The 17,772-nt window shown below is 36.8% G+C and overlaps 1 protein-coding gene across 1 annotated transcript; it reads right to left on the minus strand.

Annotated features, from left to right (window-relative positions):
* Nucleotides 1-95: 95 nt before the first annotated feature.
* LOC111193866 (V-set and immunoglobulin domain-containing protein 10-like 2) lies at nt 96-16,462 on the minus strand. Its single transcript, XM_022675995.2, has 12 exons — nt 15,955-16,462; nt 14,237-14,590; nt 11,907-12,182; nt 10,739-11,014; nt 8,674-8,931; nt 7,000-7,260; nt 5,915-6,214; nt 4,421-4,708; nt 3,100-3,222; nt 2,963-2,987; nt 1,161-1,282; nt 96-526 (listed from the first exon to the last, which is right to left on the minus strand). The coding sequence occupies exons 1-12, from the start codon at nt 16,022-16,024 to the stop codon at nt 432-434; spliced, it is 2,448 nt and encodes an 815-aa protein (XP_022531716.2). The 5' UTR covers nt 16,025-16,462; the 3' UTR covers nt 96-431.
* Between the last annotated feature and the right edge of the window lie 1,310 nt (nt 16,463-17,772).

The following is a 17,772-nucleotide window of genomic DNA, read 5'->3' on the forward strand; positions in this document are numbered from 1 at the left end:
ATTCTTTAACTCTTCTCAATAATAGTAATTTTGACCCAGGGTTGCCTGGGATGGTAATGGCAAAAGTCATGGGACACAATACAAGCAAATTCAGAAAATAATGTAATTTTATTGATTACAAATGCTTAATTGTCAACAAATTACTATCATTTACACAATATAACCAATCCGAGAAACAAAATGAATTTAAACAAACACATTAGCGCTGTAGTGAGAGCTAAAACCAGTGATTTTATAGATTTGTGCTTATTTCTGTGATGAATTAGTGTTAGAGTGGCTTTCTGATCAGCCAGTAAACGTGACTCTAAATGGCTCCTTTAAGCTACTTTTAGTACAAAACTAGTCTTTATAGTAATTTTTCTTGTTTGTGCAAAATCATAAATTCTCATAAAGTCAGATAAACAGGTGACTAGTGTGCTGCGTGGTGAACTCTAGCTGGAGGCCATGACGGTGATGGTGACGTTAACTGGTTCATCTCCGGGGGGCAGGTTTGTCGGTGTTGGGCTGGGTCGTGGTATAGATGGTCCTGGAAGAGGTAATGTAATAACATTTATTCAGGAGCTATTTATAGGTATATATTTGAGTAAAATGAACATTTTATGTTTTATTCTATAAACTACAGACAACATTTCTCTCGCATTACAAATAAAAAATATTGTCATTTGGAGCATTTATTTGCAGAAAATGACAAATGGCTGAAATGACAAAAAAGACGCAGAGCTTTCAGACCTCAAATAATGCAAAGAAAACAAGTTCATATTCATAAAGTTTTAAGAATTCCAATCAATATGGTAAAATCAAAAAAACTCATCATTTTTAAGTGATCTCTTATTTCCCAGAGCTGTATACTCTCTTGTTCCCATGGAGGAGTTAAAGTATCCGAAAGTGTCCAGACTGAGATTAATTTGATCAAGTAGGACTGTAATTGTATTTCAAACGACCTCACAATTGTCTGATTTAAAAACATAAGGATTTTTTTTGCTGTCCAAACTATCAAAAAGTAATCTGGATACAATCTAGATATGCCAAAAATCATATTTAAGGTGGTAGTCTAAATATGGTAGTAGCAGAGATTTGACACACAGCCCTAAAAAAATCTGATCTGTTTCTCATTCAGACAAAAAAATCAGATTTAAATTCTACTGAATGGGTCCCTTTACCTGGACTAGGAGTGGGGATCTCTTCTATATCTCCTCCTCCTCCTCCTCCTTCTCCAGCTTCTGCTGCTCCAACAAACTCATCCTCAGGGTCGTTGATGTTTTCTCTGGACTGGCTGTTCTGTCTGAAAAGAGCAAAAAGACCAAACTACTTTCAGATTAAATTAATTAAAATATGTAATTATACATGTATTTAAAACATTGTAATGTGCCTTTAAACATTTGGATTTAAAGCTCTTGGTTAACCTAAATCTGAGTTTTCTTTCTAATTGGGATAATTTGGCTCCACCTATGGTCCCCCGTGTAAGAACACAAAATATTTCTTACGAATTATTCCCAAAGTCAAATAAATCTCTGTTGTATTTCACCACTAGCACTCTCCTCTGGATGTAGAGTAGAGTAGGGAGGTCTAAAAGTGGGTCAGGCTCACTTTAACAGAACCCTGACCAATCAGAAGGCTAACATAGCTCCGCCCTCTCTTTGAGTCTGAGCAACCGGAACCGGCCAGCTGGTGATCTTAGTGAGCTAACTAGTAGCAAACTATCTAAATATTTAAAACTTTATTTTGTTGTGTATCTTGTGTCAACACTGTTGCAAATTAAAGGAAAAATAAGGCTGTGCACTTTGCATTATATGGTAATGTAAATAAATGTTATTTTGAATAACTGTGATAGATAGCTGTCGGTCATGCATATTCATATGTTGCAGGGTTTGTACGGTCATGAAAAACCTGGAAAAGTCATGTAATTTGAAAATAGCAATTTCCAGCTCTGGATAAGTTTTGTAAAAATAAAAATGACCAGAATGTTTTGGTAAAAACATGGAAATTTGCTATTCACAAATGTGTTTCCATTTACTGACTGAGAAAAGCAATTTTAACTAACAAATACATCAGAATGTACAGAATGGAGCTCTCAGGATATGACATACATTTTAGTATTATTGAAGATTATGTCCACATTGATTAAAAATGTTTTTTTTTTATCATTTAGCTTTAGTTGAGTTTTGTTTTTCTTGTCTAGTCTGTACTGATGCTTTAAAGATTGTATGGTCATGAAAATTTGCCTTAAAAACATGGAAAAGTCATGGAAATTTATTGGTTGAAAAAGTATGAATTTGGCAATTGTTGAGGAGTGTTTTTCTATATTTATGCTTTGTGTTTTCTGTTTAGACACTGCTGAATGCTTCATATAACACAAGTTTAGTAGTAAGCAAAAAAATCTATATACACTGCCTGGCCAAAAAAAAAAGTTGCCACCGAAAAAAATGTATTGCAGCACACATTCACTGTGGCATTGATTCATTAAGCTTCTGCAATGTCACAAGATTTATTTCAATCTAGTGTTGCTGGATTACTTTTTCACCAAGATCTTGCAGCAGCATTGATGATGGTAGAGTCTGACCACTGCACAAAGCAGCTCTTCTCCATCCAGCACATCCCAAAGATTCTCAATGAGGTTAAGATCTGGACTCTGTGGTGAACTCTCTCAATCCATGTGTGAAAATGATGATCTCATGTTCCCTGAATCACTCTTTCACAATTCCAGACCCATCAATCCTGACATTGTCATCTTGGAATATGGCCGTATCATAAAAAATCTTTTGATGGAATAACCTGATCTATATTCAGTATATTCAGGTAGTCAGCTGACCTCATTCTTTCAGCACATACTGTTGCTGAACCTAAACCTGCAGAACAACTGCAGCATCAACCAACCCCACATCATTTACTTACTTACATCCAGGTGGAGATTTTTTTGGTCAGGCAGTGTATAAAAAAGCTGTATTTGTTCAAAGAACCTTACCTGCCAAATATCAAATCATGAAGTCCTGCAGAAAAAAGAAGTAAGAGAATACATTAGTGTGCAATAGAAATACAAGAAAACAGTACTCATCATTTCTGAATTAAACCCTATTGAGCTTATGGCAGTAGGAGACTTACGCGGCATGTTGTTGCGGTTCCTCACCACATACATGAAGAGCAGTATAGTAGCTATTGCTGCAACAAGCATTCCTCCAATGGCGGCTCCAATTACGGCGGGAACGGCGTTAAGGCCTGGGAGAGCTGGAGGACACCAGAGAAAGTTGAAGGTAAAGTTGCAAGTCATTCTCTGTTTTAAAGAACAAGTCATAATTTATGTACACTGTTTATTAATATAATCCAGTTTGAGGCCAGAATTTGCTAGTAGCTAGTTTTTAGATGGTATAGGCTGGTATTTAATGGTAAAGGTGCTTGAAAAACTGGTCATTCAGGTGAAAACAGGCTCTATGTTGGTCAACAAGCTTGGTTATTATGGTAAACCAAGATGGTCAAGCTTTGTCATACTTGTTGTCTGCCTAGGTTAGGTTGATCATGTTTATAGATTAGCTAAACCATCAAACTCAAACAAAACCCATATGTTGAAAAAGCTAAGATAGTCAAAAAGCTGTTTATCCACAAGGTAATCTGAACTTTGGGAGTCACAGGGCATCTCCCAATATGATTATATCATGATACTGTGATTCTGTGATACTTAAGATTCAATTCTCTACATTACTTCACAGCATCTGTGTTACTGAAGAGGATAAAATACTCCTAAAAACAGGAATTCTGGATTTATTGGTGTTAGTTTTTACATAATTCACCACAGGTTTACTGTATTCATTTAATTAGCGCCACCACTTAGTTTTAGGTAGTTTAGAGAACCTGTGATTTAATAAAAATGAGGAAATTTAACACCACTTATCGATAATGTATCACAAATGCAAACTATACAATATCACAATACCGATATTTTGTCCAACCCCTAATCTGAACTCATTTCAGGCCAAACTTTTTTTCCCACAGTGTTTCACAGTGTTGTCTTTTTCATTTTATCATGTCTAAACAGCATTCACCGTTGTATCAAATACTTAAACCTCATATACAACTCATTAACTATTAAAATAGTAAAAAAAAAAAAAAAAAACAGCAACATAAGGAAAGGACAAAAGATCAGATAGCAGGGAGGTCAGGTAAAGGGATAGTTTGGTAATGTATAGAGAGTGTATAGAGGTTTGAATGCAGGTGTGAGTGAATGGTTGATTTGTGATTGTGCGTTTCACCTGAGTAGACAAAAAAAGAACAAAAAAGAGACATTTCACTGTCTGTACAATTATACGTTAAATGAAAATGCTACAGTGTGGCTAAAATCCTGAGTTTAGCTTTAAAACTCTTAGAAAAAGAGTCAAAGTTAATAACTCAGTTCTAGACTCTTGTTTGCATTGTCATATCATGTTCCCACCTGGACTCTTGATCCCTGAGGGATATCCAATGGTTCGTTGATTGACAGCTGTGATGCGAAAAGCATATTTGCCAAAGGGATCCAGGCCAGTGATCAGGTGGCTGCGGGTGTTAGACTCCAGACCTGAAACCACTTTCTGCCATAGAGGAAGTTGAAGGTTTTGCTGCTCAATGAAGAAGCCAGTGATATCTCCATCTGTCTGGATCAGCCACTCCACACTCACTGCTGTACGACGACGACTGCTGTATGCGATCTTACTGATGCTCACATTTGGAGGCATTGGGTTTCCTGGAAGTCAGATAATGAAATATTGTAAGTGTGAAACATAAAAAAAACTTGACAGTTCTTCTAAAAGCTCAGTAGGCCTGATTGGCCTACAGGTTTGAGAGTTTGGAGACGAGCGACCAGGCAAAGAATATATTTCAGTGCTTCTTTATTGCATGTCTACAGGTAGATTCAGCACACAGGCCTTCATACAATTAGTATGAATGAGAATGAGTCATTCACTTAACTTGTAATAATGTAAGTCATGTGTTCTTAAATATGTGTGTTGTTTTTTACCATAATTTGAAAGTGAAACTAATGTCAATTAGTCAGCAGCTTTATCTGCTCTAGTGTTAAAGACAGTGATGTTAAAGCTGGTTTGCATGGATACTGCTGAACATGTTCCAGTCTGGTTATATGCTACTGTCAGCAACTAGTGGAAGGGGCCCCCTAAGGGGGATTCTGATAACAGTGTTGTTGCATTTCCTGCATTGACCATCACACAATTTAAACAGCCTCTCACAGTTTGTTGCATTTGATTAATCAATCGTTGTCTTGGGCCCCAGGCCAGCTCGAGGCCCCAGGCAATTGCTTGGTTTGCCTGTCCTGTTGCAATGGGCCAGGTAACTGAGTAGCCATCAGATCACAAAACAACTCCCAGTGTTGCAACTATACACTATAAAAATGAAAAAGTTGAGAAAACTCAAAATACATACTGTACTAGTTTTTTGAGTTTTGAGGCCAACTCAAACTTTTATGTTTTTATGAAAAACAACACCAGTTGTGCCAAAAATCTTTAGTTCAGATAATACATTTTACATCTGTAAAAATCAAATATTATGTCTCATTTCATGTTTTCAGTCTAATTTAAGTTCTATGAAATGTGTATTGTAAGTTCTGCGACATCATAGGCTACATTTGGAACTGTATATTCACTCTTTATCTGACAAGTTATCTTCATATTCTCTTCAAGTTGTGAGTAAATATAACATTTACCGATGTGTACCAGTAATACTTTCTAGAAGGTAGCAGTGGGTGGTGATGGTTAGAATTGTCCATACCAACAGACCAGATTCTGTCAGAAATTACATCCACATTAAATACAGAAGGCCCCAAACCATGGGACATGGGAAAAGTCATGGGACACAACAGTAATACTAAAAATTATGTCCTATGACTTGGCATAATGTCAGTGTATATAATATTGTAGACAGTGTTGCACTCATTTACTCATCACAACCAGTAGGATGGGGATCTCTGCTCCTCCCACAGCGTTGGTAGCTGAACACCAGTACTGACCACCGTCCACCGAGCCGTCTGTCTCCCGCACGGTCAGGTTAGACCAGGCTGCAGCTTGCTGAAGGATGTACTTTTTGGGCGTGTCGCTTTCATCCACTCTCTGCTTCATATTGTTGAACCAAGTGATCTCAGCCACTGCTGGATAGTTCTTGCTCAGAATGCAGGTGAGCTGAACATCACTGCCCTCATACACAGAGACCACGCTGCGCTGCGTCATCAGGACTGGAGCCTCTGGAAGTTACGGTAATACGGTAAACGGCAAACAGGCATTTCCTTAAGCAAATGTAATATATGTACATATATAAGATTATCATATATGAAATATATGGCCATGTAAAGTAAAAACATACAGCTCTGAAAAAATAAGAGACCATTTAAAAATGATGAGTTTGTTTGATTTTACCAAATTGAAAACCTCTGGAATATAATCAAGAAAAAGATGCTTAACTGCTTGAATTTTTGCACCAGGAGTGGCAAGGAGACAGGAGTTATCCAAAAGCAGTGTGTAAGACTGAATATGAACTTGTTTTCTTTGCATTATTTGAGGTCTAAAAGCTCTGCATCTTATTTTGTTATTTCAGCCATTTCACATTTTCTGTAAATAAATGCTCTAAATGACAATATTTTTATTTGGAATTTGGGAGAAATGTTGTCTGTAGTTTATAGAATAAAACAACAATGTAAATTTTACTCAAACATAAACCTATAAATAGCAAAATCAAAGAAACTGATTCAGAAACTAAAATGATCTCTTCATTTTTTCCAGAGCTGTATATGTCTAACACATATTAATGCAATATGTCATACCATATGAATAGGAATCCTATATATGTTTATAATATAGGTGCATATACAAATGTTATTATGGCTATTTTATGTATGTCATAAACGTATATCTACATGCTGTATAATATTATATCATTTTATAGCGGCATATATGGTAACACCTTTATTAGGCACTTAAATGTTATATATTGCTTTTCTGTGAGGGTTGTGTCCAGATTAAATGTACTCACCCAATTTTAACACACACGTCTTGCTTTCTTTAATTAGTGGATGTTTGGCATGACACACAAACGCTTTTCCACTGTAGTCGGCACTGGAGCGCAGGATCAGGATGTTGGAGTTCTCCTCAGATGTTCCCTGGATGTCCCCAGAACTGGAGGCCCACCAGAGCAGAGCCAGAGGAAACCCACCCTCCCAGGAGCAGGAGAGCATCAGGTACTCATTATTGCGTGTGGCATATGCAGAACACTGGGGTTCTCCATAGGGCAGCCCTGGGAATAATAGGGTACAAGAGTACAGGAGACTACAGGTGCAGATATAGCTGCTTTCATTTGTCTATAGATGAGGTTGTATGTAAAACAATTACATTGGATCCATATTTTACAAATATACAAATCTATGCTGGTGATTTTACATTTGTCAAAGAATGTTAAGCTCCAGAAAGGTGGCTCCCGATCCTGGTCTTGGAGAATTACCTGCCCTGCAGATTTTAGTAGTTTCCTGTAAAAACACTAGCTAAGGCCTATAGGCTGCTACTACTAGAACGCTGTTCCAATGTGAAGGACTCTTTATACAGTGATCAGAAAAAAGTGGTTGTCCCTTTATGATTTCTTATTTTTTTGCATGTTTGTCACTCTTAAATGTTTCAGATCATCAAACAAATTAAAACATTAGTCAAAGACAACACATGCGGTTTTAAATGAAGGTTTCTATTATTATGGGAGAAAAAATCCAATCCTTCAAGGCCCTGTGTAAAAGTGTTTGCTTCTAAACCTTATATCTGGTTGGGCCACCATTAGCGGCAGCAACTGCAATTTAGTGTTTGCGGTAACTTGCAATGAGTCTTTTACAATGCTGTGGACGAATTTTGTATAGCTTAGTTTTGCAGAATTGTTGTAATTCAGCCACATTGGACGGTTTTTAAGAATAAACCGCCTTTTTTAAGGTCATGCCACAGCATCGCAATCAGATTCAGGTCAGGTTTGATTAGGCCACTCCAAAGTTTTCACTTTGTTTTTCTTCAGCCATTCCGAGTGGTGTATTTTGGGTCATTGTCCTGCTGCAGAACCCAAGTTCGTTTCAGCTTGAGGCCCACAAACTGATGGCCAGACATTCTCCTTTAAGACTTTTAGCTAGACAGCTAAGGCGAGTAAGGCCTGCAGTTCTTTGGATGTTGTTGTGGGGTCTTTTGTGACCTCTTGGATGAGTTGTCCCTGTGCTCTTGGGGTCATTTTGGTTGGCTGACCACTCCTGGGAAGGTTTACCACTGTTCCACGTTTTCGCCAGTTGTGGATAATGGATCTCACTGTGACTATCTAATTTTTTTTCTCATTTCTTTCTGAATTTCTTTGAATATTGACATGATGTCTAGCTTTGTATGTTTTATTCTACTTCACTTTGTCAGGCAGGTCCTATTATAGTGTTTTCTTGATTGAGTTGCCATAATCAGAGCTGGTTTTGGCTAGAGAAACTGAACTCACGTGTGAAAAACTACAGTTAATTTATGTTTTAACTGGGGGGTAAACACCTTTTCACACAGTGTGAAAAATGCAACACTTTCAATACTACACAGAGGCAGAGGTGAACTGTACCTTAAAAGGTTATGGTCAGGGGATCCTCTGAAAAACTTAGCTAGAACCCAGTGCTCCAGATTAATGAGTAGTTGATTGTACAGCAGTACTCACATGTCTTGGTGCTACAGCTCTGGGAAACTTTTGATGTGATATGTGAGCCGTAGCAGGTGAACACAGAGTTATTAGTGGTCTCGGGTCCTGGCTGAATCCAGGTGATGTTGTTGGTTCCCTGGTTGTTGCCTCCTTGTGTGTATGGGCTCCAGTTGAGGGTAGCTGCAGGGTAACCCCCCTCCCATGAACAGAAGAGGGCCAGGTCATTGTAGTTATTAGCTGGGAGGATGGAACAATATGGAGCACCATCCGGTGGATCTGTGGAAAGAAATCCATTGTATAGCATAGTGGGGTAAGCAGGGCCAATAGAAACAAGAACCAGGAGCAATAAATCCCCCTAAGATCAGGGTCAGATCAAGTGGCTGCCCTGATTATTAGCATGAATAATCAGAAACATAATGCCACTGTAGGTAAAAAAGCGTAACATTGTGAGTCCATATCAATATAAATATTCATAATAATCATAATAATAATATGGGATGTCCTGGTCTGATCTAAGTCTCTCAATGCTGAGTATCAGCCAATACGGATCTGATTAAAATTTTGTCCTAGAATTTGTGAGGCTTGTCTCTATACTTCCTTATCCTGTTAATTAGTGGCTTTCATCACCTGTTAGTCTCTTTACTTTCATTTTTGAAGTCATCTGTGAACAACAGATTATGATATCTCTTTGGAGTTTGTTGCTGATGTCACTAATAGTTGTTTTAGGGTCTTTCTTTACAGAATTCACAATGTTTGTCATCAATTGCTCTTGTTTACCTTGGTCTACCTGTTTAAAATCTGTTATGTAGTACACCAGTGACGACATTCTTCTTCAGGATATTCCAAATGGTTGTACTGGCCATAGCCAATATTTTATTATTTCGTGTTTCATAAATGTTTTGTAGTGAGTTGAATGTGCTATGATTTGAGTTTATAGCCTATAGCCTGAGTTTTAGCTTTAGATTTAGGCTCAATCACATTTCAACCCTGGGCCCTACCTCTTATCCCTACTCCTCTGTTTTGCGTGTGCACACCAAGGGGTAGGGGTGTCTGATTCTTGTTAGGCTGGAGGAGTAGGTTAGGGAAAGGGATAGGGATGCACACTTTAAACAAAGGGGTATGAGAATCACTGGTAAGATAGCAGTACCAGCGACCAAAGAAACCCAAGAAATATTTTCCTTGTTAAAAGTGATGACTGGCACTATATTGCCACATTTTAATGTGTATTTTTCCCTTCCACCTTAAATGGTGCAACAGACAGCATGGGCTGCAGCATTCAAGGTGGAACGGAAAAATAAAATAAAAGCTAATCGAAGCTAATTTTAGCTCCCCATCACAGAGAAATTAAGGAATGGACAATAATATTTCAATTTCTGCAGCGTCTCCCCTCTTTCGAAGAAAATACAATACAATAAAGCCCTAAAGTTGACTAGTTAACCAGCAGCAGCTAGGTTTCTGAACTTTAGTGATCCTGATGACGTATCGGGTGCTTGAAGGGTCATCCCAATTCTTAGGGTGGAGGATTTTACCCCTTCCCTTTGTAACTCTGTTACACTCAATAAGAAATGGTAGGAGTAAGTGGTAGGGCCAAGAGGTGAAATGGATTGGGATTGGGCCTTACCATCTGAGAACTGTCCTCAGTGCTGCAGGTTGGGCAGAAATGTCTGTCAATGGTACCTTAAAACAGAGACTTTGAACTGTATTGATTACTCGATCGGAACAGGACATCCCTAACATAATCAAGTTTCTTTGTTCCTGCCTGATGTCATGTCAAGACGCTCTTTCTTTCTGCTTGTCATGACATGGCGATAAGAATCACACCAACTTTATACCTTGTATGGCCTCGTCCAGATGCTCCGGAAGACACTGTTTAGCTTCACATCCCCAGTCAGCCGCAGTGGATGTGTGATAGTGTGTTGTGTGTGTGTTTGTGTGTGTATATAAATAGAGGAATATATAAGCGGAAGGTAAAGGTAGGAATTGCAGAAAGCAAATACAAACTTTGAAGAAAACACACCAGAGGACTACCTGGAGAAGTTTCATGGACAGGAAAGGGATATTTGAATGTTTGAGAAGAACTCACAGTAGACGGTGAGGGTGATGCTTTTCTTGGAGCGGGTGTTGAGGTAAGTGTTCTGGGCCAGGCAGGCGTAGTTGCCTGTGTGCATTCGAAGTATCTTGGTGATGGTGAGCTGTGGTCCAGTGTAGACCTGGGAATTGTTGTAGAACCACACATACTGACTGGCAGGGTTCGAGGAGGCTTGACACATGAGGGAAACAGTCTCTTTCTCCAGGGCTGAGTAGCCTCGCTCAGTCACTGAGTACGGTGAGACATCAATCTGAGGCAGGTCTGGACCATCTATGAAGAAGATATTAATATTAATGTAGTGAAAAAGGCTGTACATTTACATGCTGTACAACTTATGTTGTACTTATTATTACTTTAATTGTATTAAAATAGTACAAAAATCTTACTTAGGTCTTGCTAAGTGTACTTAACTGTACTAAAATGGAACTATTTTAAATATACTTAAATACCATTTAAACATACTACTTCATGTATGTAACCCCATATTTTAAATAAGCTTACAGTAAAATTGTAATACATTTAATGAGTATTAAAGCTGTATCACTATTTATTATACACCAGGTATATTAGAAATGTACTAAAAGTTGATGTTAAATATACAGTATTTACATTAGAGTACAAATATGCTTCTTGTTCCTGTTTTTTTTTAAGTAGTACACTTCTAGTATACTTCATTGGGTACAAAAACATATTTTAATATACTGTACTACATTTTTTAGCGTGCTACAAATTTACTTTTAATTTTTATTAATTAGTAGTGGTAATTTAGTTTACTTTCTAAGAATTTGCATAATACATTGTACTTTAAGTGAACTACTGTAAAAGTTGTTTTTAACACATTTTGCTAAAAATGTACAAAAGTATATTTGGAAATAAGTATTTTAGAAGTATATTGCATTAAATTAAACTAAAAGTTTATTTTTTTAAATACACTATATTGTACTTAAAAGTATAAAACGTAATCAAAGTTTACTTTTAAACATTTGATGAAAGCATAATATTAATGTACTTTTAATATAGTTTAAGTACAATAAAGTATATATATATATATATATTTTACCAGGGTACAGCAGATATAATGTGATTGGCCTCACTGTTCTAATTCATTTGAAAGGTAGTGTATGTTAAAGACTATACCATGTGACTGTGTGCTCTCACTTACATATGACATCTAACCAGATACGGTCACTGCGCTGCTGGTTGACCTCGTTCCTTGCCAGACACCTGAGCCAGCCTGTGTGGTTACGGGTGACCCAGGTTACATTGACCAGGCTATGATTGGTTTCAATCAGTGTGGTCAACAACCCACTGCGGCTCTCCTGCTCCCATATGTAGTTAACAGGCCCTGTTCCATTCTCCAGACCACAGCGCATCCACACTGATGCACCTTCCACAGGTGCGGTGTCACTCAGTAGCACATAGGGCTTAGACACAGGCACTGTAGAGCACATCACAGTATTAGAGATACTATATAGAGGATATATAAAAGATATGTATAAAACACACATACTAAGAATGCTGATAATCTTCCTACACAGGTTTTTCATAGATTGATACAAATAAAACTGTAAATAAAAATTGTAACTATAAAACATTCAACTATATTGTATTTAGAGTTGTTTTACAGTAGATGCTGTACAGTAAATGGCCATTATTTTATCCTTTGTCTAGAAAGAGGTTATTACTTAACTCTTTGCAACACACTAAATAAAAAAAATAAATAAATAAAAAAAAATCTTCCTTCCCTCTTCTTGTCAATTCATTGTTTATTTACAGTCTAAATAAATGATCGTTGTTTATTATATAACTGTGACTTAAAGCCCTATAACATACAGATTAACTGGCATATTGGAATTGTAATGTAAAACATAACCTCAATTTTTTCCACTTTTTACTTTTTTTTATTCTTACCCAATGTTTTCCTTCAATTTAACTCAGTTACCAGGATTCCTTATATCACTTGGAATGCTCCTGACACTAAAAGGTTTAGGAGAAGGACATGCCTCCTCCCACTAGTGGTTCAGGTCTACCAGTGGACAGGTTTGCAAAAATATAAAAAATTGTCTAAGTCCCCACTTTTGGTCTACTAGTGGTTCTGGTTTACCAGTGGTTCTGGTCTACTAGTGGTTCTGGTTCACCAGTGGTTCAGGTCTACCAGTGGTTCAGGTCTACCAGTGGTTCTGGTCTAACAGTGGACAAGCTTGGAAAAAAATGAAAAAATGTCTCAGTCCCCACTTTTGGTCTACCAGTGGTTTTGGTCTACCAGTGGACAGGTTTGGAAAAATGTAAAAAATGTCTAATTCCCCACTTTTGGTCTACTAGTGGTTCTGGTCCACCAGTGGTTGCGGTCTACTAATGGAACTGAGTCGCTGCACTTTCCTCCGAGCAGGCTGCGTCCTATTTTGGCCAGAAACACTCCTGAGAAGACCTAACAGACCACTTAGTTTTATATAAATAACTGTATTTACAAAATGTTTAATCATTAAAATTTAGTAATGTGTAATAATGTCTTAATTAATGTAAATTGATAATTAGTTGAGGCATTACTTAACCATTTAACAATGTTTATTATTGTTAAAAGTACTGTTATTTGATGTACTGTTACTGTAAAGTGTTACCAATTTCTATATTTATGATATCTGTTATATATATTCAAAATACAGGAAAACAGGAAAAGGTGTCATGGCCAGAAAACAATCCTGGGAAGACCAACCAGATCACTTTGTTTTAAGGATGAATAAACAGCTCTGGAAAAAAATAAGAGACCACTTAAAAATGATGAGTTTCTTTACAAAATTGAAAACCTCTGGAATATAATGAAGAGGAAGATGGATGATCACAAGTCATCAAACCAAACTGAACTGCTTGAATGTTTGCACCAGGAGTAAAGCAGCATAAAGTTATCCAAAAGCAGTGTGTAAGACTGGTGGAGGAGAACATGATGCCAAGGTGCATGGAAAATGTGATTAAAAACCAGGGTTATTCCACTAAATATTGATTTCTGAACTCTTAAAACTTTATTTGAGGTCTGAAATCTCTGCATCTTTTTTGTTATTTCAGGCTCATTTTCTGCAAATAAATGCTCTAAATGACAATATGTCTGTAGTTTATAGAATAAAACAACAATGTTCATTTTACTCAAACATAAACCTATTATTTTTTTCCAGAGTTGTATTTGGCTCTGACTGCAGAGACATTAATGCCATATTTTTTTTAGATAATTTAGTCCCCTCCCTGGCTCAGGAATACTATTGCTTTCAATTTAAAAGAAAAAATCTTAAAGACTGTTGCTTTAAATATGCCTCTGGAAAAATGGACACTCTGCCTGGAACATTTAACAAAAAAAATTGGAAACTTGAAATTTGTAAGGCTGGTTATTTAACAATAAGTGGCTTGACTGATTATGGCTAACGTTGCATTTTTGTCTTGCATTATTTAAAACACACATTACAATAAACACAGTTTGGGAATATTTGTACTCTTGTTACTAACCTAAAACACGCAGATACACATAGTAGTAGTGGAATCTGGCTCCCTCGGGAGTGTCGTACAGAGCCTGGCAGGTGAACAGGCCCTCTGCAGCTAGAGGAAGCTTCTGTATGGAGAGAGATGCGCTGTTTGAGATCACGTTCAGGTCCCCCAAATCTTTGGCCAGCTGCTGAAGCTTTGGCCCCTTGCCGAAGTTATACACCACAGCTCGAATCGTATCAGTGCCCAGTCTGGTGAAGCCCCATATGTAGACATCAGGGAGGGTGGTGCCACATTCCAGAATCACTCCTTTGTCCACCACTCCATTGGTCCTGGTTTCTTTGTACACCACTTGCCCTGGATCCAAGATCTCTAAACCTGAGTACAGAACATATGCGTATTTATATTGAGACCAATCGAGACTAACAAACAGCAGTGCTGCTGGAGTTTTTAAACACCGCAGTGACTCTGCTGGACTGAGAATAGATAGAGCAGCTGTTGGCTGGAGTGTGTAATAGAGAGGAGGACACTGAGAGATTATTTAATGCAGTGTTTAAAAACTCCAGCAGCACTGCTGTATCTGTTCCACTCACTGTACCAGCAGCACAACACACACTTACACCTCATACACCACCACCATACTAATCAGTGCTGAGAATAATGACCCACCACCCAAATAATAATAATAATATTAATAATAATAATAATAATAATGATAATAGTAATAATAATAATAATAATAGCTGCTCTGTGGTGCTTTTCTCTCCTATGGGATCCTTAGCATTGAAGAACAGGGTAAAAGGAGGATAATAATAAAGTATGTAGAGAAACAGATACAGGACTACAAAGTGTTCTATATTCTCAGTCTAGCTGATAAATGATTGGTGTATGTTAATATGGTTAATATGTAAATATATGATGCCATTTCAGGAAGATTATACAGTAATTCTATGCATTTCACTGACGGTAAATACATGCACACGTAAAGCTCAGTGATCTGTGGGATAGTGGTGACGTAAGATATTATTTACATTAAGGCTATCGGGTTACTGAGCTTTACTGAGCACCAACTAGGGTAGTTTTAACATTCGTGTCTTAACAAATATCTTTTATGAAATTACTCAATTATATAGACAACATATAGATACACATTTAGACTTATTTATAATTTAACATAATACTATATGTTTAAAATAATATATTCACAAAATATATTTAAGTTGCATGTGTGAAAGGCTTGAGAGTCATCTCAACAACATTTCTGTATTGACAACACACAATATAGACAACTTTTCTTTTGTAATGTAATAAGTATCTAATAAATGTATTGTATTACATATAGTCCGTTTTTATTTATTTTCATTCAGATTTTAAGCAATATGTGTTGAATTTCTGTGCAACATTTTACAATAAGGTTAAACTGACAGTACTTACGCCAGATTTTCACGCTAGTTAAAACAAAACTATTTAAACTAACATCTCAATTCATAATTAATCAGCTGTATTTACAACATTCCTAAGCATTAACATTTAGTAATGTTTAATAATGTCTTTAAGAATTAGTTGAGACATTGCTTAACCATTTAACAATGTTTATTACTGTACTGTTATTTGATGTAGCCTTATTGTAAAACATTACCAATTTCTATATTTACAATATACTATATTATGGTCATATATTCAAAAGAAAAGAAACTCCTCTTTCTTTCCATCTACAAAAAAAGAAGCAATCAATCTCTTACCGTGGAGGAGGAGTGGAAGCAGAAGAAGACCTAAGGAGAAACTGGGCGACCCTAACAGTCTGCGTACCATGGTGCCATGATGTTTCAGTGACCAGCGCTGTATCCTTTTTGAGGAAACAAAATGAAGAAAAATGTGAGCAGAATAATAAAAAAAACAGAGCAGAATAAAATCCTGAAAGCGCAGAGTGCCCTGTTAGAGCTCACAGGCAGTGAGAAACTGAGCGAGCCGATAAGAGTCTGTGTAAACTGATTTGGCTTGAATTATTCACAGACCCCCCCTCCACCTGTAGGAATGCAGTAGAGTAGAGAGGACAGACAGGCTCTAGGATGACGAGATGATACCTCTGTCTCATCTATTATTGAACATGCAGGATGGATGGCCATTCTAACATTCCATTACACTCAGCAGGCCAGAAACTTACCTAACACACATAACTCTCTCTAACACACCTAACACAGCTCAAACACAGTAATTTAAAAACTAAAAATAATACAATATCAATACATGAAAAAAAAAGTATTGGAACACCTACTCATTCATACACTGTAAACCCATATGTTGTTTTAACTCAAATGATTTAAGTCTGTTTTACATAAAATTGGATATTTCTAAACAATACGCAACTATTTTAAGTTAGTTGAACATTTGTGGGCACATATACTGTACTATTCAAACTGAGATCTTTGAGTTGAAACAACTTTTAATAACTCAGTTCAGTCCATTGGCAGCTTCTTTTTCATTGGCTCTTGTCACAATCTATTTGCATACTGGGTGTGTCCAACAGTTTCTGCCTAACACTCACCATCAGTGTGTAGTGATTCCCCCCTGGGCTACCTTAGAAATAAATAAACTTCCCCTTCAGTTGTAATAACTTGATGTTTTAATTTATGCTAACTCAAGTTTTTGTTCCCCATTACTTAAAAAAATTGAGCAAACCGGCTGCCTTAAAAAAGTTAAGTAAACTTAACTTACCCGGGCTTACAATATAAAGAGTTAAAACAAAGTTAAAAGTTCCCCTTTAGTTGTAATAACTTGATGTTTTAAGTTATGCTAACTCAAGTTTTAATTAACCATTACTTAACTTTTTTAAGGCAACTGGTTTCCTTAATTTTTTAAAGTAAACTCAATTTATCCGGTCTTACAGTATAACAAAAATAAAAAAGTAAGTACATTGCAATTTACATTTAAGTAAATTGAACTTATCAGAGCTTACAGTGAAGTACAGGTTTTATAAATGAATGTCTCCTGCTTTTGTTTGAGTAACTGTATCCACTGTGTAGGAAAGGCTTTCTACAAGATTCTGCAGCACCCCTGTGAGCATCTGATTGCATTCGGTGCATTATTGAGCTCAGGATTTTGGATACTCACCACTCTACCTAGCCCACACCTGGCATCAGGCATGGTGCCAGTAGATTCATTCATCATTCATCTGTCAGCTCCAGAGAGTCCTATGCTATTCTATTCTATTGCAATACTCTAATCCAGTGGTCTCAGACTCATTTTATCTGGGGGCCGCTGGAGGTAGAGTCTGGGTGAGGCTGGGCCACATCAGGACAAAGACTCACTGAACGGGTTTTTTTTTCAAACGCATTCTGCCATGCAAGATGTTCTGTCAAGTTATGCTACCCATCGATACTTGGTTCCTAAAGACACTGCCTATGCGCTCACTTACATTTTTAAAAATTATTTCTGAATATGAATGTTTTATTAATAATTATGTTTTTCTTGTATTTTTTATGTATTTTCTAGTTTTTTTTTATATATATTTAATAATAAAATATTATCTAAAAAAAATAAAAAAACAGATTCTAATAAAC

The sequence above is a fragment of the Astyanax mexicanus genome, chromosome 17 (genome assembly GCF_023375975.1).
Source record: "Astyanax mexicanus isolate ESR-SI-001 chromosome 17, AstMex3_surface, whole genome shotgun sequence".
In the NCBI taxonomy this organism is placed as follows: domain Eukaryota; kingdom Metazoa; phylum Chordata; class Actinopteri; order Characiformes; family Acestrorhamphidae; genus Astyanax; species Astyanax mexicanus.